The sequence below is a fragment of the Crocodylus siamensis genome, chromosome 1 (assembly GCF_052110815.1).
Source record: "Crocodylus siamensis isolate JL-2025a chromosome 1, ASM5211081v1, whole genome shotgun sequence".
NCBI lineage: Eukaryota > Metazoa > Chordata > Crocodylia > Crocodylidae > Crocodylus > Crocodylus siamensis.
The window spans coordinates 181,668,697-181,694,457 of NC_143395.1; the positions used below are offsets into that span (position 1 = coordinate 181,668,697).

At 44.0% G+C, this 25,761-nt stretch overlaps 1 protein-coding gene across 10 annotated transcripts in view; it reads left to right on the plus strand.

Moving 5' to 3' along the window:
• The window catches only part of EHBP1 (EH domain binding protein 1), a 334,112-nt gene that overhangs the window by 145,796 nt on the left and 162,555 nt on the right, over positions 1-25,761 (plus strand). For 9 of the 10 annotated variants that reach the window (XM_090050445.1, XM_090050433.1, XM_090050446.1 and 6 more), the window contains exon 8: positions 9,840-9,962. In XM_090050445.1, coding sequence (XP_089906571.1) covers positions 9,840-9,962 — 123 coding nt within the window. Of the gene's footprint in view, positions 1-9,025; positions 9,131-9,839; positions 9,963-25,761 lie in introns of all 10 variants that reach the window. The other variant, XM_090050452.1, reaches the window with a different exon arrangement.

Sequence of the window (25,761 nt, forward strand, 5' to 3'; positions counted from 1 at the left end):
TATAATCCCTTTTGAATATCTGTTTCCCCCCTACATTTTCTTATGCATTGCGTGCTTAGAATGCTGAGAGAGATGCTGAGAGACAGGAACTACTGCATCTTCTCACTGACTCATTGCTCTTAGGCAAGTCACTTAACGTCTGTGCACCTGTTTTCCCAGCTGTAAAATGGGGATAATACCACTTAACTACCTTACGGGGTGTTGGAGGATTAATTAGTTAGTGCTTTGAAAAAGGCTTTAAAAAAGTAAAGTACCATATTGTACACGTAGTAAATATTAAGTTTTATAATCTTGCTTTTAACTCAAGACCTAATCATTCTGATAGCTGTTGGTTTTTTTATGGCCTGGAGATTAAAAGATTCCTCTTTTCATGAGTTTAGATGTGCAGTGTGCTCTTAGGTTTCTGTTAAAAGCTGTTCCTTCTTCATAGCTGTAGCATATTTGGGCAAAGTTCAGTGATAAAAGTCTACAGTAAATAAATCATTTCATCAAAGTAACCTGGTGAAGAGAGTAGTAGATGGTATATAAAGTGATCTAAGGTTCTATTCCCAGTTCTTTCCTGTCTTCCTGTGCAATTTGGGGCCAGTCATGTACCTTTGTTTCAACTGTAAAGTGAATCTTGACAGCCATTTGGATCTGCCAATGGAGAGCACTTCATGGAAGTTGAATATAATCATAGAAGTTATCATGGATTTGACCTTTATCAAGATGGAAAAATGTGTTCCATTCTATTATTATTTTTTAATAACTTCCCCCCAAAACCCATTAGTCTTAAATATCTCACACTTGGTCATAACCTGATTTCTTTTTTTTTTAAATGTGAAAAAATTCCACTTAATCTTTCTATATTATGTGAACATGAAAATAGTATACATCTATGTTTTTAATAGAAGCAATTAATTAAACAGTTTAGTTACTACATCATTTAAAGAGACTGACTTAAAAATGGCACAATTGTCTTGCATTTGGTCTTTTACATGGGCAGTTCCTTTGGTAAGTTTCAAGATATTTGGTTCACAAGTAACAAAATTAAGCCAGCAGTGCATGTTTTATTATTTCTCTTAATGTTTTTGAATAGTAACGTGGACCCTAGTGCTATAGTTGGTGGTAAATTGTCTACTACTTCTGTTCAGAACACTAAAGATTTGATTTGGTCCCCACATGATATCAGCTGTACCGATTTAGTAGTTTAATAAGCAGGGTGCAGATTGTGTGGTACCATCACATATAACACACATTTTTCTCCACTTAAAAAGAAACTAGAAGCTTTACTAATATGCAAGGGGCCCATGGCTGTATTATTCAGTTTAAGATTGAAGCAAAAAACAAATAACTTTATTGGAATATGTATTACTTTGCCATGTCATATATTATGTAAAAAAACCTCACAACCAACTCAGTTAAAAAAAAAAAATCAAAAGATGTTGTTTCGTTAGTTCTATGGTCATTAGAATTAAATGTACATCTTTTTTAGATTCATAAAACAAAATCTAGTTTTCTTAAGCGTCTCGATTTTGTATCCATTATTTCAATGGAAGTTATTTCTACAACTGAGTTAATGCCTGTATGAGTTAACATTTCGACACCTGAGTTAATATTTTTAGCTAGTTAAAAGCAGGCTGCAGGGCTGTGAAATAGGAGCTGCATTACCAGAGCAGCTACCAGATAACAACTGTAGAAGAAAGGCTTGCTTGATTATTGGAACATTAAGACCATTAAAAGGGAGCCAGGATCATTAACACCTATGGAATGAAGAATTCAGAAGGAACTAGGTAGATTACAATGAGCCATGAAGTCAAGTAATTCAATCACTGCTGCCTGAATAGAAATTCTGCTGCCAGTGTCAGGCACTTAATGTTAAACTTTGGATGGTGTAGGAATCAGAGGGGTGCAACTGAACAACTACACTTCCTGGATCTACCCCTAGTAGTCTACTCACCTAATGTCACTTAACAGTTTGAAATGCTGTGTGTTGCTCTGGAGAGCCACATGTTGTAATGCTATTCAGAAATCTCATCATCCAAGCTTCTTGCCAGCTGCTAAACTAAGTTCCTTCAGTCAGGGTTTTTGATATTCTGTCTACTTTTTAGTTGCAGCTAGCTGTAAGGAAAAGTCCCACTGATTTTAAGCTCTGTATTTAATTTGTTATTCTCAAACAATGTTGGATTTTTAGTTGAATTTTCACATTTTGAATTAAGAATGTGAAAATCTCATCAATATCCATACCCCATTTTAATAACAGGGTCTTGGATTTTGTTTGACCTACCATTCAATAAGGTGAACTTTCCTTTTCATTGAAGTAAAGAAATACATGGGGCATTCAAAACACCTTTTGAAAAATGGCTACTATGGTTTTGAGATTTCAGTGGGATCTGTGCAGTTTATTCTTTGCAAATCTGAACGATTTTCTTTTATTCGAATTTAGGAAGAAGGCAGTTAGAAATGCTGAACTGATTGATTATAATTTTACTATATTTAAATTCTATAGCATGGAAAATGTGCAGGCAATTTATATGGCTAAGATATGCTATATCAGTGTGGGCCAGTCTTTTTGGCAGACATGCCATACATTAGGCTTGTGGCCTTCCTGAGTGCCACTCTGATCCCCTTCCTCTACCCAGTCTGCTGAGAACTGCTTTCTGCTGTCTGCCCAATATCCTCCTCTACTTTCTACTCCCTGCCCTGTGCACACTGCCTAATGTCCTGCTCTGCATTCTTCTTCTTGCTCTATCGACTCTTCTGCTGCCTCTCCCTTCCCTAATCTGCCAAATGGCACACACAGAGTTTGCTTATACCACTACCTCTTGCTATAGGTTGACCACCCTTGTTTTATGCGAATCCTATTGCCTTCTTTAGAACTAACTATACGGTATTCCTCCTGCTTGGAAATCTTTGGTATATTTATATGGAGTAGGTACATCTTTGCTAAACATCTAAAATAGTTTGAGATTCTGTGCTGGGTCCTTCCTCCTACTAGCTAGGGACAGACATTCAAAAAGCTGGAGCCTGAATTGATTCAATCTTTGCAGTTTAGTCTAACCTACATAGATTGAACTTATTTCCATAAAGGAAAACTCCTATCCCGTTGCCCCTTCTACCCACTGGAGAGTGGCATCCAGGACAGCACCAGCCCCCGCAGTAGTGCGTACAGCACAGGCTCACCTCCTCAGCCCCAGGCCCTATTAACTTGTGTCCCCCTTGCAAGGGGGCAAGGACACTGAGGGGACAGCAGCCCCTGTCATGGTGTCCTGAGGAGCGCAAGCCTCTTCCTCGTGAGGGCAGGGCTGCACTGCAGGCAGGAGCCGGGTGAGCAGAGCTGGCACAGCCTGGGGAGGATGAGCAGCATCGGAGCTAGGGAGGTCTTGGAGGGCTACTGCCACCCCAAAATTCAACTTAGCCCACATAGCCACCCCTCTGAGCCCTGCTGCCACCACCGCTGCCCATCTGGTGCAGGCTGCAGCCACTCTACCCCCATTCCAGCCCACATTGTAGTAGCCTCTGCCAGCCCTGGCCACAGCCTCTGCTGCTCACACCCAGACAGGCAGATGACCCTGGCTGGGGTCCCCCATAGGGAGAGGGGACAGAAGAGGGAATAAACCCCCTCCCTGCCCTCTTCCCCTCAGGGGGCCATGCTGGCCTACATCTGGCTCAGAGTGGTGACTACGGGGGCCAAGCCAAATTTTGGGGTGGCTATAGCCCCACAAGTCCCTCCTAGGGCTGCCACCACTTATCCACACAGTATGCAGCAGCACAGCCCTCCCACCAGGAAGAGGCTTGTGCTCCCCAGGACACCATAACAGGAGCTGTTGCCCTGTCAGGGTCCCTCCCTCCTTGCCACTCCAACAGCTGGGGTAGGGGTGTGGCCAGAGGCCAGCTGGCATGGCCCCCTGAGGCAAAAGGGGCAGGGAGGGGGTTTATTCTGCCACTCACCATGCACAGGGGCATAGTTAAGTAAGCAGTGTCACTGGGGCATATGGTAAAGTAAGCACTATCGCTGCTATGGGGGACTGGTTAGTAAGCACTATCGCTGCTCTGGCTGACTGAGAAGCAGGTAGGGGATTCAGGCACAGCAGCATCTGCCTGGCTTCCCCCCACTCCTCACCATTTGCTGTTCAAGCAGGGATCCCCCTCTCCCTCCCTCTCCCACAGCACAGACCCCCAGCCACATGGACCCTAGTTGGCATGTAGTCACGCCTCCCCCGAGCTAGCTGAAGCTGAGCAGTGTCTGTGTGTGTCTCCAATTTCACTGGGACAAAGGCAAACAGAACAGTGTCCACTTAGGACTTTCTAAAGTTAATCAACAGGTCAGCTAGTAATGTCCCTCCATTCCTTCCTTGGATAAAGCTGTTTAAGGAGGGCTTGAACTAATGAGAGAGGCTTTGTTTTTTTGATGGGCTAATAAACTTTGTGTTATCAGCTCCCTGCTGGCTCCTTTGTTTGTCAGGTTTGTAGACAGTATGAAGAAGCAGAGAGAGGGAGATTGAAAAGCTCAGTATCATCAACAGGTGCATACAGTCCACACAAGCAGTCCTCTCTCCCCTCACCCTTTGCCTCAGAGTGCTAGGGGTAGCAAAGCCTGGCAAGTGCTGCTACCCCCTCCCTCTCCAGGCACACTCCAGCTGGGGCCTGTGCAGGCAGGGTGGGGGCTTAAACCCCTCTGTAATCATAGCATCCTGCCAGAGCCAGCCATGCCTCCCCTCAGCCCAGCATTGTGGAAGAGAAGTGGGGGGCTCGCTGTAGCGTCCCTCAGTTTCTAGCCTGCGCCACTGCAGGCATGTGGCTGCAATTCCAGAATCAAAACAAAATGTCTATCCACTTGCAAATCAGTTCAAGCTCTGCAGGTTAGATTACGTGCAAAGATTGAATCAATTAATAGAATTATAGGTCTGGAAGGGACCCCGAAGGATTGTCGGGTCCAGCCCCCTGCATGAGCAGGAAAGACATCTGGCATCAGACAACCCCAGCCAAAATTCAGGGTTGGGCTTTTTGAATATCTGTTCCTAGCCTTTGAAACTGGGTTATGTGCATGGAACTTCTGTTCTGTTACAGGTTTAAACCAGTTTCTGCTCACTTAAACCAGTTTATGTGAAATTTCTGTCCCTAGTTCCTTTGATTCCTTTACACAGCTCACCAGAATATGGTACAGGACATCTGTTTATTGAAAATATGTTACCATGCTGAACTAACAAACCAGTGGCCAGCTGCCTGCACAGCCCCTTAGGGTTAAGATTTAACTGGATTGCAGGTGATAAGCAGCCTTGAAGGAGGAGGAAGCAAGCAGTGGCAGATAAAAGGGAGGATCCCTTTTCTTGCAAGTGGTCTCTGTAACATACTGGTCTAGAGGTTTCTACACCTTACTGCCTACCCAGAGGAAGGTGGGAGCTGATTAGCCCTACACTCCTCCCATATCTGTTGTTTTAAGTATATACCTAGATCTTTTGAAGTCTTTTGAACACTCTTTTGGACAGGAGAACCCTGTCCTTTCCTCCTTGCCTCCCTGTGGGATGCTCTGACAGATCTGGCCTGTCAGTTGATTATATCTGGCCCAGGGTGCTCCACATGGGGCCGAGCCCCACCCACTCCTGCCTAGGGTATCCTGTGCCATGCTACTGCCCACACCCACCCCAGCCCGACCCAAATCACACAGATTTCTGGTGGGGCTGCTTCTGCTGCTTCTTCCACAGCAAGAACAGTCCCTGTGGGATGCTGGCCAGGGCCATCAGCAGGCACAGGGCAGATATGTGTGGGAGCATGGTATGGGCTGCCCTGGGCAGGAGTGAGTGGACATGGGGCTTCTCCATGTGAAGCACCATGGGGGCAGTCATGGGCCAGACTGGGATAAGGGGCAGAACGTACGTGCATCGCACTACCTGGGCAAGCTTTTCTGCACATGCTTTGTGCCCCCCCTTCCGCCACCCCTGGCCGGCTACTAGGACCTAGTGGGAAGGCCCCCATATGCCCCCCCACAATCACCCATCCCCCACATACACTCCAAACCGCCCCAGCACATATACCCCTCAACCTCCTCCCATACAATATACAAAAGTAAGCCTTTATGTGAGCTATTATAGATTCACAGATGTAGGGTCGGAAGGGACCTTGTAGATCTTCTAGTCTGACCCCCTGCCCTGGGCAGGAGAGAAAACTCGGCTCAAATGACCCCGCCAGGTAAACATTAAGCTTCCTCTTAAAGACCCCCAGGGTAGGAGCTATCACCACTTCCCTTGGAAGTTGGTTCCAGATCCTAGCCACCCTGACTGTGAAGTAGCGCCTCCTAATGTCTAGCCTGAATCTACTCTCTAGCAACATATGGCCATTATTCCTTGTTACTCTGGGAGGCGCTCGGGGGAACAAGGTCTCTCCCAAACCCCGCTGGTCCCCCCTAGTAAGTTTATAGACAGCCACCAGGTCCCCCCTCAGCCTTCTCTTGTGAAGGCTGAACAGGTTAAGCTCCCATAGCCTCTTCCCATAGGGTCTGCCGTGCTGTCCCCTGATCATGCGAGTGGCCCTCCTCTGGACCCTCTCAGTGCTGTCCACATCCCTCCTGAAGTGCGGCGTCCAGAACTGCAGTACTCCAGCTGTGGCCTGACCAGCGTCTCATAGAGAGGGAAGATCACCTCCTTAGCCCTGCTTGTGATGCATCTGTAGATGTACGGTTAGCGCTACTGACCATGTTCTCACATTGTCTGCCCGTGTTCATCTTGGAATCAGTAATGACTCCAAGATCTCTTTCTGCCACCGTGCTTTTGAGAAGGGAGTTCCCCAGCCTATAGGTATGCTGTTGGTTCCTACTGCCCAAGTGCAGCACCCTGCACTTGTCAGTATTGAATCCCATCCTTTTTTCATTTGCCCACCCCTGTAACCTGTCTAGGTCCTGCTATAATCTGTCCTTCTCTTCTAGCGTGCCTACCTCACCCCAAATCTTGGTGTCATCTGCGAATTTAAACAGACTGCTCTTCACCCTGTTGTCCAAGTTGCTAATAAAGAAATTGAACAGTGCGGGCTCAAGGACCAAGCCCTGGGGGACCCCACTGCCCACTTCCCTCCAGGTCGAAAATGACCCGTCCACTGCCACTCTCTGAGTACGACCTCTCAGCCAATTTGCAATCCATCTGACTGTGTAGGCATCAATGCCACAGTCACCTAGCTTTTTAATGAGAATGGGGTGGGAGACAGTGTCAAAGGCCTTCCTGAAGTCCAGAAAGACTACATCCACTGCGACACCTGTGTCCAATGATTTTGTGACCTGATTGTAGAAGGCAATCAGGTAGTCTGACAGGAACTGCCCCTAATGAAACCATGCTGGTTGCCCTTGAGCATCATCCCCGCTGCAGTCATCTGTATATACACTGCTCAAAAAACCTCATAAAACAGGACAAAAATATATTTTGCAATAAAATATGTTATAGTTGATGTTTGATTTTTAGTATATCATTTGTTTTTCATCTATAATTTTGTTAAAATGATATTTTCTGAAATATTTTATGTGTGCAGCCCACAACAGCTCACCAAAACGTAAGTAAGTGGCCTGCCAGCTGAAATAATTGTCCACCCCTGCTCCAGAGGTATAAGTACAAGTGTTGCTCTGGGCACCAGCTGAAGGCTACACACAGACAAACCAATTGTATATGGTTACATAGTCGTTCAGTCAAAGCCAGCTGGAGATGACACTAGCCACAAAAAGACAGCGTTCTAAATTAAAGGAGACTCAAGCAGACCTCTGGTCAAAGAGAAGTCTTAAGTATTTTCTGTCTGATCCCCTGGCACCTTGCTTAGGGGGAAGAGAGAAGGCAGAGATTAAAAAGATTGAGCTGAATCCCATAGGTGGGCTAATGAGGGTCTACCTTGAGTTATGTATTACAAGGTTGGAGACCTGTAACTTCATACTGGACCCACTTAAATGCCTCAGATGTTATGTATATAAGACTGCAGCCTTGTCAGTTAAGTCTGTCCTGCTGTGTCTTCATTCAGCAGTGTGCCCTGGTTAAGAGCTATATAGTCCTGCTTAACATATAATAGTATTTCCAATTCTCTGTTGGATTAAAATGATTTTTAAAGACACCTTAGATTTCTTCCTGTTTACCCTGGGTGTCACTCCCAGGCTAAGTAAGTGTTGTATTTTAAGGAGGATGTGCCATCATTTCATGTGTAACAAAGTGATTGAATCCTTGCTTTAACTGCAGCTTTTCTGGCTTATCCTTCCACAACAGTCTTGAGTATTTCAAGTTTCTGTTTCATTGTAAATTGTTGGTTAATGAAGAGCAATTAATTTTTCCTGTTGTTTTATTAACATTTCTTAATTTCTTTCAACTGTAGAATGCATCATTTTAAGCAAGCCTAAAAGTAGCCATGCCAGGATTATTTTAAGTCAGAATGAGCCTTATGATTCAGAATGTTCATTTTGAGCTATTCCCCGCGGATGGGATCTATCCAAAAAGTAGGACTTTGCTCAGAACGGTAGAATCTGGCCCTGTTGCAGTATGCTTTATTTAGAAGCATGTTAGGGACCATTTTATTTAAAATTATTATATAACTGGATCTGTTTTAGCTGTAAAATTCATAGAGATTGGCTCTAAATTCAGCATAATCATGTCTAACATTATGGTCTCCTCAGTGATTTTGTGTATTAAGCTAATATGCTTTTAAATTCAAGCTTTACTTACAAATAGTAAAACTGTTTATGTAAAATGATATCTCACATACCTAGTTATTGCAGTACTGTGTGCATTCATCTTCAGGAAAAATTGTAACATTGACACTGCTAACAGAGGCACACATAGGCTTTTTTCCATATATACATGACTGTGTTCCTTCTTGTTGAAATAGCACAGAAGCCTTCTATGCAGCTGCCTAAGTGTATTATATATCACTGTAATGACTCGCTGTCAGTGTATTCTTTTAATTAACAATGTGTTCTCTCTCTCTTTCCCTTTTTTTTCTCTTTCTGTAGTAACAGCATGCTTTCCACTTCTTTTTCATTAAATGACCTTACTTTACATTTGTCTTGACTGGCTTCTGTTTACAGAAATTGTAAACCAGTTGAATGCTCTGAGCAGCTTAGATGAAGATCAAGATGACTGCATAAAGCAAGCAAATATGCCTTCAGCTAAATCAGCCAGTTCCTCTGAAGGTCTATGAGCTTTCCTCCTTTCTTTCTGTTTCTGATTGTCTGTATTTACTGTGACCTGTTACCTTTTGACTTCTGCTTGTATTCAGCTGTCAGTTTTATCTTTGTACTTTCTAGCCAATGTGAATTTCAGTAATTTGTAGTGCATCCAACAGGTAACAACATGACAGAGAGGCTCTCTCTTCAGCCACTGCATTGTCAAATGAGTGTGAACAGGAAATAAAAACCATATAATTAAAATATTATTTGTGCAGTGAATGATGCTTACCTATTATAACTTGATAAAATATTCTGTCCTTGACTTTAACACTGATGTTAAATAGAAATACGAGAATTTCCTATTGGCAGTGAAAAAGATACATGAATAAAACATATTCTGAAATCAAGCTGCTGTATATAGCTTTCTAGAGATATTACAATATTTATTTATTGAATCAGATCCAGAGGTCTTGTGCTGCAATGTAGCAGGTCAGTACTTCTACATTCTAAACAATTCTGTGAATATCTTTCATTCTGTTTATTTCTTTTGGTTGCAAATGTTGGTGTGCTACAAAATACATTCATTTAAGTTCTACAGTTGGTAATGGGCCTCAGTTCATTTCTCCCAGGGATCATTTGTGTGGGGTTTTTTTAACTTAAAATGTGCTTAGTGAACACTTTTTGCATCAAAGCCTGGCTTTGGCCATATTGAAACATTTCCATTTATTTCCAGAGCTTATCAACAAACTTAATTTTTTGGATGAGGAGGAGCAAGACTTGGCCAATTCCAGTTCAGATCCATTTGGAGATCCTGATGCAGCAGAATTAAACCCATTTGGAGATCCTGATGCAGAAGGTAATGAATCTGGTATACATAATTATTATTATTATTTACAGACCGAATAATACCTAAAACATTCTATTTTTCCCTTGAGGCTACAAAAAAAAATGTTGTTCTGGTAAACTAATATTGCATGCAATACCAAGGCAGCAATGTCAGTAGTTCTAATTGCCATTGGAAACAAAACGTCATCTCTCTAAGAAGACAAAACTAAGGCTTATTTTCTCTGTAGTCAATAGTTCATCTGCATATTGGATGAACTACTAGATATTAAAGGTCTAACCAGAATTCCAGTTAAGTAACATGTATATACAGCCCTTATGGTAGGTAACGTACAGCTGGGAACATAGTGATTGCCCGTTTGGGTTTTTTAACCACATTTCAATAGAACACTAAAATGCAGTTCTGCAAAGTGTTCTTACTTATTAGTATATGAGAATCATCACATACAGAAGAGTACAACAAAACATAGCTACACATCAAGGTGTTTTTGAATTCTAAGAGTAAGAAATATTCTAAGAGTAAGAAATATTTAAAATGTATACATGTGTGTTACCTTGTAATGGTCTTGCTTACCCGGTGAATGATATTTAGAGTACCCAGAGCAGGTTCCACTCCCCTCAACTCTCCTGCCATGACTTTGATGGAATATAATTCAAAGGAGGGGGTCAGCAGTGTATATACGGAAGTCCCAGCTTGGGGTACTCACAATGTTTGGAACGGTTGATGTTTGGACTCCACCTCCTTTCCACCCCATCCACACGCCAACTGGTGCCATCAGTTGTGGCACCTCAGCCTTGTCCGGGTTAGATCTTTGGTAATTTATATCCTAACTTCTGCTTCCTCAAGGAAATGCTGACCAGGTCTGACAGTATTTTCCTGACCCTCTCAAAGTTGTCTACCTTGTCCTCAAGGAGCTCCTCCCTGCGGCGGGCCTTGGATAAGGGCCCACTTGTCCCTTGGCTCTTGTGGCCTCTCAGAATAAAAATCAAGAATAGGAAAAAAACAAATGAACAAGGAAGCCTCACTCTGGAGGAGTTATCTATTCAGGACCCAGCATCCCCATTAGGATTTAGTTAATTCTTTTCATTCCTACAGGAGCTGCCCCTTGCCCTATGCTGAGGCTCTGTTTCTCAGCCTCTGCCTGCCAGAGCCTCTCTGCCCCTTACTAACAGGGCTATTGTGGCCTGAGCACCGCTCTGCCTTGGTGCCTGTAGACCATCTCTGCCCCAGCCTCAGTCGGCTTGGAAGCAGTTCCCTCCCTCTCTCTGCTGGCACTCTGAGTGTCTTTTAAATTGCCCGCGGCGGCACCTGTGGCTGACGTCATCAGCTGAGCATTGCCAAGATTGATTGACAGTGAGCTTTTAAACCGTGGCAGTGCATGCAGATGCAGCTCCTGCTCTCCCTGCCCTAAAGGTAAGTTTTCCCCTCTTCCTGGGGCTTTTTGCTCAGCCCATTCTGCATTGGCTAGGGGTCTCAGGGTATTTAGGGGGCATGTATGGCTTCTGTTGTCACATACCTACTAGGGGTGTGCAAAATGGGCCCTATTCAATTCGGATTCAGATTTGACCCAATTTGGGGTAGTGATTTGTTTGTTGAGTCAGATCACTGTCCCTGCTTCAATGTGGTTGAATCTGAATCATAGACATAGCTTTAAATGTTTTTTCTACATACCTCGAGGTACCAGGTGTGGGTCATGAATGCTGTAATGCTGGGGCAGATGGAGTGTCCCACAGGAGTGCAGGGGGGCCCCCTGCGTGCTTGGCGGAGAACCCGGAAGTGGACCAAAAATACTTCCAGTTCCTTTCCAGGTCTGCTGGGGAGCGTGCTGGGGGGCCCCCACATCCCCCCCCACTTGGCAGTTGGCCACGAGGGGACCCTGGGTGCCCCCCCAGACCCAGGAGGCGCCAGTCACTGAGCTGGGGGGTGTGGGGAGGCCCCTGTGCTCTCTCCAGCAGACCTGGAAGTGGGATGTTCCATCAACCCCAGCATTGCAGCATTCACGAGCCACCTGCTACCTAGAGGTACGCAGAAAAAACATTTAAAGCTGTGCATATATCCCAATGTTTCCAAATCTCTCTCAATCGATTCGGAAGGTTCCGACTTGATTAGGAGAGATTAAAGGGTACTCTGATTTCATTCAGATTCAGAGATTCAGCCACCGAATGAGGCCAAATCTCCACCGAATCGAATCAGGAACCAAAGCTTTGCACAGCCTTAATTCCTACTCCTTGCAGTATACTGTATCTTATATGCAAGGGCAAATTATTAGTCTAGCACTTTCTTTCTTTTTCAATAAATACAGTATTTTACATGTGCTCAGCTATTTTATTTTGTATATAACTTTCTAGATGTATTGCTGTGTGCATGTGTGTCTGGCTTTATGAATGAAAATAGTGTTTTTATATGTTACCAGTTTGACAGCTCAGGAGAATGAAGCCTCTTACATAGCCACAAAGAAAGTTTAAGAGAAACCTCATAAAATATAACAGAAAGGAAGCTATCCAATCTGGTTCCTTGTACTTACAATAATATTTCTGATAGGAGTTTAAAATGGTGTTATTTTTGGTTTGTTTATTAGATTTAGTTGTTGCTAAGAAAATAAGTATATTCGCCTAAGAGGGTAGCAACCAATCTAATTATCTAATTCTGTTTCTAAAATTTAATTAGAATTTTATGAGGAGTCTTTCCCATCTATTATACAACTAGCCCCTAGATTAGAAGTTCTTCATAAGAAGAGAACTCAGTGGAATGAGCTGAGAGAAATGTGTTTCCCTGTTCAAAGATTTTCTCAAGCCACTCAAATGCTTGAAGAAAAAACCCACAAAAAGCAATTTTTCAGTATGAAGCAGTTGTCCAATAGCTGGAAAATGCTCTCACAAAAGAGAGCATTTTGTGGGGAATAGGTGTTGGTGTTAGAAAATTACATTTCTTTCCCCCATTATTTTTTTAAAATAATAAAATTGTAAAGTAATAAAAAGGACAAACAAACAAACAAGCAGACTGACTGCGGAGGAGAAAGGAAGGAGGTAGGAGTGAGGGCTGAAAGAGGGTTAAAAAAAAGAACACACAGTGCCATCTACTGGCTAAAGGCCAGAACACAGCGGCCCCTCATGGTGAAGGGGGTTAATTACAAGTTTCTGGAGTCTCCCACTGTTTGCACAAACAAAATCCACACTTGGAACAGTGTAACATGAAAGCGACACAAATTAACACATCTCTGAATAGTGTTAGTTTGAGGCGCTAAATGGACTTTAAAGCGCTGGGAAATCCTGGGTCATGCAAACACAAATGCATAGCATTTGTGTAAACAGGAAATTTCATTTCGTCTACATGTGCTCCTAAACGATAGTTTGATGAGTGCTGCTCTAAAGTTAAAGACTCTTTAATAGAAACCCCGGAAGACTACAAGTCTAAAAAATTATTGAGTTAGTTTTCAACAGATCAAGGAGATTAAAATAAACTATAAAAAAACCCTAATAGAAAGAAGACACGATAGCAAATGAGGCTGTGGGAGGAACTAGTAGATGCAGGGGGAAAAAGGGTAATCAATGTTTTTGGCAGATCATAGCCGAAGAGCCAAAAAAATTTAGTTTAATACTTGATGCCTATGTTCCTAAAGAAGCATGGGTTCTTTTTTTAAGCTTTGTAGCTGGTGAGGGAAATGATGGCTGCTCGCTGAAGGAAATTTGATGTGTTAAGTCACTACCAGATCAGTATCTCCCCTCTGAATCCCAAGTAAAGAACATACCTATCCCTGCTGAGCAATGGAAAGGCCTCTGGCCTAGATATTTTTGCCCCAGAAATCTTCAAAGAATTCTCCAATTGACAGTACACATTTTGAAAAAAACCAAAATATAATTTTAGAAGGCATTTATCTTAAGCATTGGAATTAAAATATAAACCCATTTTTTTAAATGGTGATATACTGCCTAGGTGTATTGGCACTATTTACACTAAGAATAAGGGCCAAAATAAAATAAAATGTCCCTATTTTTATCCTTTTATTTTACCATTGTATATTGTTTCACTTTATTTTTATGTATCATCATATATTATATTCTGTTTCAATTTTGTTTAAATTGGTACAATGTATAGGCTTATTGTATGCTTTTTACCAACAACCATACATTATATATTATTATGTGTAACATCATTGTCAGTTTTACTGTACTGTTTTAGCAAAAGCTGTAAATAAACTACTAACACTACCCAATTTTGTTTATAAATATAGAGGGCAATTTAATAATGAATACTTCAGATAAGTCTGAAGTATTTAACTTCTTTTTTTCTTTACTTCAGTCTTCGAAAATAAGGTCAGCTCTCAGATGACAGGCAGAGTTGGCAACAATGATGCTGGAGGGGATGAGCAGCCTAGAGTAGTAGAAAAGCAGGCTAGAAATTACTTAGAGAAGACAGATGTTTTCAAGTTCACAGGGCTGGATGGAATTCATCCAGGAGTATTCAAGGAACTTCAGAGCTATTGGCTATCATCCTTGAGTACTTGTGGAGGTTGGTTGAAGTCCTAGATGACTTGTAAAGAGTAAATACAACATACATCTTTAGGAAAGGGAAAAAGGAGGATCTGAAAAATTACTGATCAGTCTGACTTTGATATCTGGAAAGAACATGGAGCGTGTCTTCAAAAAATCTGTTTCTCAGCACCTATGGCACCAGGCAATCAGGGACAGCCAGAAAGGATTTGTTAAGAGCAAGTTATGCCTGGCCAAGTCACATTCTAGTCTCTGTGAATGTGGGGAGGAAAAGTGCATATTATGTACATAGACTTTAGCAAGGTTTTTGACACTTTTCTCCCATGACATTATCATTAGTAAGCTAAAGAAATATTCTAGATGAAATTATGGATGGTGGATACATAACTATGTCTGTGAGCTCAATGAGTTTTCGTCATTGGCTTGATGTCTAGTTAGGAGGAGGTATCAAGTAGGATTTTCCTGGTATATTTCCTGTGTCCAGTACTGTTTAATATCTTCACTGAAGATTGAGAGAATGAGATTGAGTGCACACTTAGAACATTTGCAGATGACATCAACTTGGGTAGAGTTGTAATTACTCTAGAGGGTAGGGCTAGAATTCAGAATTATCTTGATACACCAGTGAAATTGTTCAAAATTAATTTCCTGAAGAACAAGTTCAGATTCTGCAATTAGGACAGAATAATTGCATGAAAAATACAGACTGGGGAATGACTGGCTTAGGCTGCAGTATTACAGAAAAGGACCTAGGAATTATAATGGACCAGAAGTTGACCAGAGGTCAATCATATGGCTCTTTTTGCAAAAAAAAAAAGTGAATATCATTCTGGAATGTATTAATAGGAGTGTTACTTGCAAGTTGAGTAGTCCTGGTAAGGCCTTTCCTAGAGTACTGTGTCTAGTTTTGGGCTTCACAACTGAGGAAAGACAGGGACAATTTAGAAAGAGTCCAGTGGAGAGCAACAGAAATTACTAGACATCTAGAAAACATGACTTACAAGGAAGGTTTGGAAGAACTGGGGTTATTTAATCTGGAGAAGAAAAGACTAAGGGGGCATTTGATAATGGTCTTCAAATACTGAAAGGAAGTCATGCAAAGGATGGAAATAGGCTGTTCTCTGAGGTCGCAGCAGACAGGACAAGGAGCAAGAGTCTTAAATTGCAGTGAGGGAAATTTACGTTGAATATTAGGAAGAACTTTCTCACTATGAGGGTATAATGCAGGGCAGAGTAGCTCCTTAAAAACTGACTTGTTCAAAAAGGCATGTGTTTTTATAGGTTATTTTGTCAGATGCTATGAAACAAAGTAAAATGAAGTAAACCAGGGGTTGTCAACTGGGGGTACATGTGTCCTGGGGGTACTTGGAAAGGAGTTAGGGGATATGTACAGGCAGGCAGGGATGGAGCATTGCCACCCACCACCCCACACCATCGCCTCCCAGGAGCAGGGCTGAGGGTGGGAGGGTGAGGGCAGCGGCTCCCCTCTGCAGGCAGCCACCACTGCCATCCACCATCCCACATTGCCCGCCATGTGCAAACCCCCAACTCCCCTCTCTGTGTCCGGCCACTGCCACCCCTCCCCCTTCTCCCTGCTGCACCAGAAGCATACCCAGAAGGTACACTCCTTTAAAAAGGCTGAAAAGCCCTAAAGTAGACTGATGCCTATAAAAGCGCATGCCTTTCTGAATAAGTTAGTTTTTTTAAGGTGCTACTCTGCCCTGCCTTCTGTCTGACTTCAAACTAGCATGGCTAACTAGGAGGGGAGTTATGCATTGAAACAGGCTACCCAGAGCAGTTGTCGAATTTCTATCTTTAGAAGCTTTTAAGAGCAGGTTAGGCAAATGGTTGTCTGGCATGGTTTAGACAGGGATGATTCTGCCTTGAGTAGGGGGGTTAGACTAGGTAGCCCAGGTGTACTCTGGTATATACTCCCTTTCTCCAATTGAAGGGAATTGTTAGCTGACAGGTGTGCTGTGGGAGAACTGCAGACTGCTCAGTTTCCCCCTGTCCCTATAGAACCAGGCCAGAACAGTCAGGGGACTTAACTATATACAAATTAATTTACATTAACTTATCAGAAAGAAAAGAAACATGGATATAAACATATGTACTCTCTCTCTCTCTCTCTCTCTATATATATATATATATATATATTTATATTTATATATATATGTATATGTATATGATAGCTAAACAAATACCATAAACAATACCCTCTGGGTAAATGCTATAAAACCTTACACTAGTGCCCCAGATACAGATAAGTATCTGATCTGAAACAGATAAACCCCAAAATAAACATAGATAGCCAACAGATAAACTATAGATAAGTAGAGGTGAACAATAAATAAGCCACAACAGGTGAAGTAATAGCAAAAGGGGGTCTCAGCAGAGCCCTAGGACTCTACTCATCTACTAATTTACAAACATGAGAGTTCACAAAAAATAAGGCACGACATCACACCATTTATGGCACAAGAACCTCAAATATAAACTTAATCCCAAGAGGAAACCCCAGTCCCCTTGAGCTTTTTCCCAAGCCCTTCAAGGAAGCTGGTAACTTCAGGGGGGCCCTCCTAGTGCGACCTCCACTTTCAGGAGCCCTTAACTAACCAGGGGGGACTCCTTTCCTGTGGGAATCCTTTTTCCCTGCAACTCACAGCTCCTAGACCTGGAGGGTGGCCCTTGTCCTCTGCGCTAAGCTGCTCTCTTGCCTGTGATGGACTTTGGGGGGGTCCCTGTCCCCTGGAATAGGGCTTCGCTATGCAGGGCTTCTGACTCAGCCGTGTTTGCTGGCTAAGCAGCCCGAGCACCATCTGGCTCCCTGGACTCAACCTTTTGCTATGGGTTGGAGGCCTGGGTCACGTCGTGCAGCACTGGGCTCAATCTGGTCCCAGACCCTTCGTGCAGCGCCTCCTGCACCAAGCCTCATGCTGGGTGTTGGGGACCTGAGCCACCCAAGTGCTCCAAAGCTCCTGCTCCATGCACTGACCTGTGCACCATGTCTTTGGCTGCATGCCAGAGGTTGCAGACCCAAGTTGCCTCACGCAGCTCCCAAGGTCTGGATGCCGTGTGCAGTGTTGCGCACCAAGAGGCTAGCCACTGGAGCTGTCCGCCATTCCCCGCCCATGGAAGTCTTCAGGGACACTTCCAGCCTGCTGCTTCACCCTGCTTCACAGATCTCCTCAGCTCTTCTAATCCCCGCTCTTCTCTTGTCTGTGTCCCAGATGTGTCGCCCTCATGCTGGGCACACAGCTCCTTTTATACTCTCCAGGGCTCCGCCCCTGAAGTCTTTGAGACCTGAGAGTGTTGCAGTCTACAGTCAGGTCCGGGGGAGCTGCTCTCCCCCTCCCTTCAGGAAAGGGGCATGACTTCACTCCTCTTCCTTCCTCCTGATTGGTGGATGGGCTCCACTGATCAAAACAGCAAAATTTCAAGCCTGGGATTCAACCCAAGCTCCGAAAGGCAAGCCTGCTACAACTAGATGACCTCCTGAGGTCCTTTCCAGCCCTGAATTTCCATTGATTCTATTATTCTAAAACCTTTGGCAGATGCTACACTTAAGACATGCTTCACCAGCCAGTCTCATTTTAAATAGCAACACAGTCACACATTCATGCGATTAATGGTGTGATAAAATGAAAAATAAGCCAGAAAATAATTTTTCAAAACATGTAATAATTTTGTGGCTGGTTTTTATTGTACCTTAAATTGAGCATCAGGCAAAGTTCCCTACCATACAACCTGATAATGGCTGCATGGCAGGGCTCTGGAACTTGCCCTAATATGGTCCCAAGATTAGGACTCACAATTAGTCAATTGTTTGTCTCAGCCCTGGGACTGATCCAGAGTCTTGAACTGGATCCAGTGTGGTCCCAGGGCTGAGATCACCAATCAGCTGATTGGTAATCCCAGCCCAGGACCACACAGAATGTTTTCCACGCACCAGGCTCCAAGTGTGATCCCAGGCTCCTGGTGCACTGGCAAGTAGTAATAGTGAGCATTGACAAACATGGAGGAAAAAGTAAAAACATGCTTTACCAGAAACAGTAGCGTATTACTTAGACCCAGCTTTGCAGCATCTGTATAGATTGGATGCTTCAGTGGGGCTTTTTGGTACTTTTATCTAATAGTTGATTCAATCAGCTATTAGATAAAAGCGTCAAAAAAGCCCTACTAAAGCGCCCAATCTATACAGACATTGGGAAAGCCAGGTCCAACTAACATGATGCTTCTTCCAGCCACGTGCTGGGCTTGGCACAAAAGCACGCCAAGTTTTAAAGTAAAACACCATTTGTTTGGGGTTTTTTTCCCCATGCCTACAAACAGCCAGTGTGATTGGGACCTGATCCCTGATTTCAGAATCACGCTTCCTGCCATACACGTGACATGGCAGGAGGCTCAATTGTTGGGTTCGGAAAACAGATCCCATTGTGTCATCAAGAAAATGTGTGCTAGGGGTCCCAAGGCATTCTGGCAAGGCAGAAGAGATCCGTGGACCAGTCTTGATTGTTGTCTATTTTTAACATTTTCAAATGCCTCTTTCTTTGTTCATTTTTGGGGGGGGGGTTAACTTTTATTTTTTATTCAGGCAAATATAATAACAAAGCTCTCTACACTGGAGTAATGCACAGGAATCATATAAGGTTGGAGTTATTACATATTTAAAGGGAAACAATCTCATCTGTACTATCAATAAAATGTTTATATATGTTAATAATCAAACAGTCTGGCTAGATATACTGGCTGATGAATATATGTGTGTATGTGTGTCTACACATTCACCAGCCAGTGTCTGTAGCCAGACTGTTTGATTATTATATGTATAATTATAGATATAATCATGTGTCATTTTTATATATATATAAACATGATTATATGTATAATATATATACTAGCAAATTGCCCATCAAGCATGATGCGGGGAGGAGGGGGGGACAGAGGCCTGCATTGCGCTGCCCCCGCCTTGGGTCTGGATCCAGCTTTCCTCCCTTCCCTGCCCACCACTTTGGGCCCAGGCTCGTTCCCCACCCTCCCCCCAGCATATTGGGTCCAGTTCCCCCCTGCTGCTTCAGGTGCGGGCCTGTGTGTCCCCCTTCTGAACCCCTGCCTCCCAGGACTGGGGGGGGAGGGGAGCTTGCACGTGGCGGCCATGCACTGCCACTGGTAACCTGCCCCTCCACTTCCCACTCCCCTTCCTCCCTCCCCTCTTCCCCACCAGTTCCCTCTCTCTGCTGACTGTTTTTGGGGGGTGGGGCCCACTCTGGCCCCTGGTTCCAAGGAGCAGGGTCATGGAGGGGAGTGGACAAGGCCAGTGCCCCTGGCCTCACACCCTCACTCTGGCCCTTCAGTCATTGCTGTCATGGGAGTGCTCTGCCATGTGGGGTTGTAAGAGCAGTGCTGTGCCACCAGCACCCCATGCCACCACACCCCCGGCTCCACCCCCTCCGTCATGGTGGTGCTCCGGTCCCTGCCGTCCCCCTCTGCCTTCAAGGAGCAGGGCTGGCCTCACCCCCCACTGTGGCCCCTCAGTCCCCACTATCATGGTGGCATTCCGCCATGTGTCTCTATCTGTTGGAGCACTCTGATTGGCTGCCAAACCTACCAGTCAGAGTGTGAATAAAGCATTACAGACAGACAGACAGACTAAGGCTTTTATCATATGACTAGAGACACTGGCTGGTGAATCCAAAAAGGAGGGAAATTGGACTGGGCAAATAATGAGGGTGGGGACACATACACACGCGCGCGCACACACTCTCTCTCTCTCTCTCTCCCTCTCTCCCCCCCCCCCCATTATTTACTCAGTCCAATTTCCCTCCCTTTTGGATCTCCAGACATTCCTTATTTTTGTATCCTTTCCTAAAATGTGGGGATTCACTCTAATCCTCAGATGGAAAGGCATATTTAATCCGCCCATACCTGGGTAGTGAACCCCTTCCTGGGAGGCACCTGACTCAAGATAGGGTAGATTTGTACCTCATAGACTCCCTAAATAAGTTTTGCTTCCACTTGTATCTACAGGTCTGTGACCTTGTCCCCAATTTCTTTAATCTCTGCTTTGATTTTGTCTAACTGTGTATTCTTAGAGGTTTTAAAACTCTGATTTCTGGGATTAACTCCTCAGTGTCTGCTCAGGTCAAAAAGGCTGTTTTGATTTTCTCCCTCCTTTGCTCTACCCACTCTGCTCTGCCCTGTAGCAGCCATCTTTGATTCTGCAGATCCTGTGAGCTGTTCAGAATGAGGCTCTTCTACTGAGTTTCTTCTGTGGAAATAGCTTTTCAAATTGATCCCTTACGTGGGGTATGCATTTTACAAAGGGGAAATGTGTTTCTGGAGTTTTGGGGGTCAGGGATCTTCTGTGTTTATCATTTGTACTGTCTCCCATGGAGGTCTAGCTTCAGGCATTCATCTGCTCCAGTGACATCATGTGAACCCTGCCCTTCCTTGATCTTCCAACTTTTTTTTGTTTAAAGACAATTTCTCATTAATGTTTCATGTTTCTTTCTCTCTCTTAAAAACTTGTTATGTTTTGTAATCTTTACATGGCATGATTTTGTTTAACCCTACACTTGTTGCTAGGTATATCATTTACAGGTTCTGCTCTATATTTTTATAGAGTTCACTTGCTTTTAATATTTTTCAATTCCCGTTGTCACAGTAACGGTTGACTGGCTCATTAAATCATTTTCCCATTAAAATAGAGCCATCTCTCACTATTTATAAAATATGTACCTATAAGGCCTTGATGTTTTGATAAATTTGCATAGCATATTATACCATTATTAGTTTCTAAGTGTGACGGGCTAGTTGGCAGTGACTTAGCCCAGGGGTTTTGAAAGGGCAAAAGATGATTGGAGGACTTGGGATTTCCTTTCCACACCAATCAGGCCCCAGAGACTCACCCCCCCCACCCCGTGTCTCCTAATTGGCCCCTTGGGTCACCTGGAGGGGGAAAAAGGGGACAGCGTGGGCTGACTCTGGAGAGACCAGCAAGGGACAGCAAGGAAGGAGCTTCACAGAGCTGGCAAGAGCTGAGCCAGCGGGGCAGGAGCAGTGCCCCAGAAGAGCCTGAAAGAGCAGGATCTGCAGGCAGCAGTGGGACCCTCCGCAACGTGGAGTGCGGCCAGCTGGAGAGGCTCCCCACTGGGCTCCAGGATCCCCTATGAGAGACTGCAGCCAGCAGGAGAGGCTTCCCCGCTCCAGCAAGGATCTGAGCAGCAATGTGAGAGGTTCCCAGCTCTGCTTCCAGCTCCTCCAATCAGAGGTCAGGCAGCTTGAAATGAGGCTGGGGCTTCGGGAAGGTCAAGATCCCTAGCAGGCTGGAGCAGCGCCACCAGTGGTGGCTGTGTGGAAGTGTTCCTACCTACCATGTGGGAGCTCTCAGTTCAAATCCCAGCTGAGGTTATTTGGGTTGAGTGAGCTAACAAGAAGCAAATCTTCTTGCAGTGGAAAGGGGCCCTTGTGTTTCCCCCCCTCCAGGTACTAAGGCCCTATATTTCCTTGTCATTTGACATTTTGCATTTTGTGCTTTTTTCTATTTCACCAACCCGTATTGTTTGTTCTGCTGTTTGTCTCTTATATTTTGTTAACCCTATCTTTTGTCAGTGATTGTAAGTGTCTAGCCTTTGTTGAATCCTGCCCCCTTGGGGCATTGTAGTGTCCAGTATACCCTCTGATCTATTCCTGTTATGTTCCGAGTATTAAAAGGTATATGGTTAAGTCCCCATTGGTGGTCTGGCTCTGCTCTATAGGGGGAGGAGAGTCCCTACACCTCCCACAGTGCTTGTGTACCTGCTTGATCCTTTCAGTTGGAGAGGGGATACCTCTTGGAGTACCGCCTGGGTTACATGAGCAGCAAAAGGAATTTTTTCTTCTTTTTCTTTCCCTTCTCACCATAGTATCTAGTGCAGGGGTGGGCAATTATTTTGGGTGGAGGGCTGCTTACCAAGTTTTGGCAAGCTGTCAAGGGCTGCATGGCTAGCCCCGCCCTGCCCCTTGACAGGTGTCTCACCTCCTGATCGCCATCTTGGGGCCAAAAGTCCCTCCCCCTAGCCCCAGGCCTTTGCCACCAGAAGCCCCTCCCTTTGCCCCTGGAAATACTTCTTTCAGCAAGGGGTTTTGCCATCTCAGAGCCAGAAAAACACCGAATTCTAATCTAAAAACCAAACATCTATAACATTCATATATTATAACATAATTTGATTTAAAAAATTATTTTTGTCCTGATGTACATGTGTTTGTATAGTGTACATAGAGGTGATCACACAATAGCTTAAAATGAAGTCTTACTTTTGTATACCATGGGGGGGTGAATGAAGGGGTGGGTATAGGTTTGTGGGGGGCTGTGGGTGTGTGGGGGTGTGTGGGGCTGGATGGGGTGTGGGGGGAGGGAGTATGTGGGTATCTGTGTATATGTGGGGTGTGGGTGGGTATGGGGGTTGTGGGGGAGAGGGTGGCTGGAGTGTGTGAGAGGGTGTTGATATAAACATAGGCACAAATGTTGGTGTGGGCATCTGCATGCATGGCAGTATGATGGGGGTGGTTGCATGTGTATGGTGGGGGTGCTTGTGGGACTCACCCTACGAACACATGCATACACTCCCTCTCCCTCCCTCATTGTGCACACACACACACACACTCTCTCTCTCTCTCTCTCTCTCTCTCTCTCTCTCTCTCTCTCTCTCTCTCTCTCTCCCTCTCCCTCCTTTCCTCATTGGATGGACACACACACACAACCTCCCTCTCTCTCCTGGCCCTGGGGTACCAGCGCACCCCTGCTCCCATGGTCCAGCAATGCAGCTGGGGCCATGTAGTACTGGAGTGGCTGCATGCAGGGAAAGTTCCCACAGGCAGAGACTTATTGCTGGGGAGCTGGCCTTTCTCCTGTTTATTGCTGGCTCCCCCTAGGTCCTACTTCTCCTGTTTCCTGTCAGTTTTGACAGGGAGCCTGGAGCAGATAAATATTAATCTTTTAAACTTTGAAGGTGGCCTGCGAGCCAGATAGAATGGTCTGGTGGGCTGGATGTGGCCCACAGACTGTATTTTGCCTACCCCTGATCTAGTGGAAGGGTCTTAGTGCATTAAGTGAATATGACTAGTGTCTGCCCCCTGTGGTTCAGTCTTTCAGGATTGATGTGCTCAGTTTAATGGTAGAGCTTTAGTTTGGGTATAATTTTTAAAGGTGTATATTGCTATATGTTTATGATAAAGAAGATGTATGTAAAGGATGGTGCTGATATTTGTGGTGGAACTATACTAGGTACTTTTGGCACAGCATTGTAGAAAAGTTGTCAGTATATTATTGTCAGTATATTAGCTGCAACAATTATTTTACTTGTTTTCTTGCCGCTCCTACTCCTGCGGGTTTATTACTTACCTGTACAAACTTGTGTGTTTGACTCTTGCTATGCCACACTAGAACTCGTGCTTTTTCTTTTACATAATTAAGGACATTGTTGCACGTTGCACTTAGTACTTACATCATGTAAGTATTAATATGGCTTAGTTTTCTGAGCAGTCACATGTTAAGGCTGATTACGATCTAAATACAGATTCTGGTACTACACCAGAGCCTTGAACCAGCTCCAGTGCAGTGCCATCAGTTGATTGTCAGTCTCAGCCCTGGGATCATGTGGGAGCTGGTTAAAGGTTCTTGTGCAGTACAGGGTTAGGAGTGACACCAGTATGGCATGGGAGCTGGCCCCAGCCCCCATGCTGCACCAGAGCCTTGAATTGACAAAGCTGTGGTGTGGCCAGGGGGCAAGAGAGCCTGACAAAGCTGTTTGTCAGGCTCCCATCCTCTCCCCGCCTCACCTCACTGGAGCCTTGCCAGTTCAAGGCTGATTTGTGGTAAGGAGGCTGGGAGCCTGGCAAACAGCTTGGTCAAGCTCCAGTTCTCCCCACCACTGCAGAGCTGCTGGTTCAAGGCTCCCACATGGTAAGAAGGGTGGGACCCCAGCAAGCAGCTTTGTCAGACTCGTACCCCTCTGCTGCCTCACCAGAGTCCTGGGATTGTATTACCTCCGTAGAGCAGTCCAGTGTTAGCTCAGCTTGTGTTAGGTAATATGATCTGGAGGTATGCCTTTCTAGCAGAGGTCTAACTCTACTACATACAATGGCACTTGGAGTCTGCATCCAGCAATAGGTCACCATGTACATGCAAAATCCATCTAATTTGCTGAACCACATATACGCCACTTCTTGGGCGCTCCCTGGAGAAAAAAATTAAGACCTAAAAATAATTTTGAAGTAAGGGAAGGCTTTGTTTAAAAATTAAGCAAAATTGCAATAGACATAACATAATCTGAATTAAGATTACATGCATCTGTTACCTCTCATACCTCTCTCAGTATGTGGTGTACCCCAGTATTCCTGTTTCCCTTGCTTGTATATATTTTGAGGCCAGATCCCAAAAGTGTCTGTAGTTGGCTCTGACTGAGCAAATGACTTAAACATGAATATCTTAAGTGCATTGAGTAGTATAATTGATTGCATCAGGACTGCAGACATGCACTGCATACAGACATATCATTTCCTTGACTGGAGCCTTAGTCTCTTAGGTCTTTGTCAGGGAATACCTCTTTTTGTGTGTTTCTCCAGTGTCTATTGTCCTGGAATCCCAGTGCTGTTTGAGATCTTTTGGTGCTACCACCACATAAATTATGTCAATGAACAACTTAAAAAAAAAAGAAAAGAAAAGAAACTTAAATGAAAAATTACATAAAAAAACTAGGACTATGGCTTATGCTGACAAAAGCCAGAGAAGTGAGATATAAAGCTAGTAATACACTGAGTTGCCACATAGGTCAAATGAGAAATTGTTCAGTGTTCCAAGAGCCTTGATTGATCTACCTCTTAGTTTCTTGCTTTGAAAGACAGTTTCAGTATTAACTCTGGATTTTTTTTTGCTTTTTGTCAATTTAACCTTAGACCTTTAGCATGATTATAATGTGGCTTTCTCTATTTAAGTCCAGTTGATTTTTTTTATATAGTTCTTAAAGCATCATCCTGTCTTCAGAAACAATACATGTTTGATGTTAGTTTATATTGCTTAAAACTTAGGACGCTTAACCATTTTACATATTAACATACTTCCTTTTTAGCTTTTTACAGGAATAGTAATATATCTCTGATTTTTAATTTTTTTTTTTACTATTACTACTTTAGACTTAAGGATTTAGATTAATTAGCTAGTGTTTATAGGTGCTTTGAAAATGTAAAAGTAACATTTTATATGGACACAGTTTCCCTATGTCTCATCAAATTTTTTAATCTTACGCTTCAGCTATCCTCTTTCCAGTCTCTTCTTAGACACC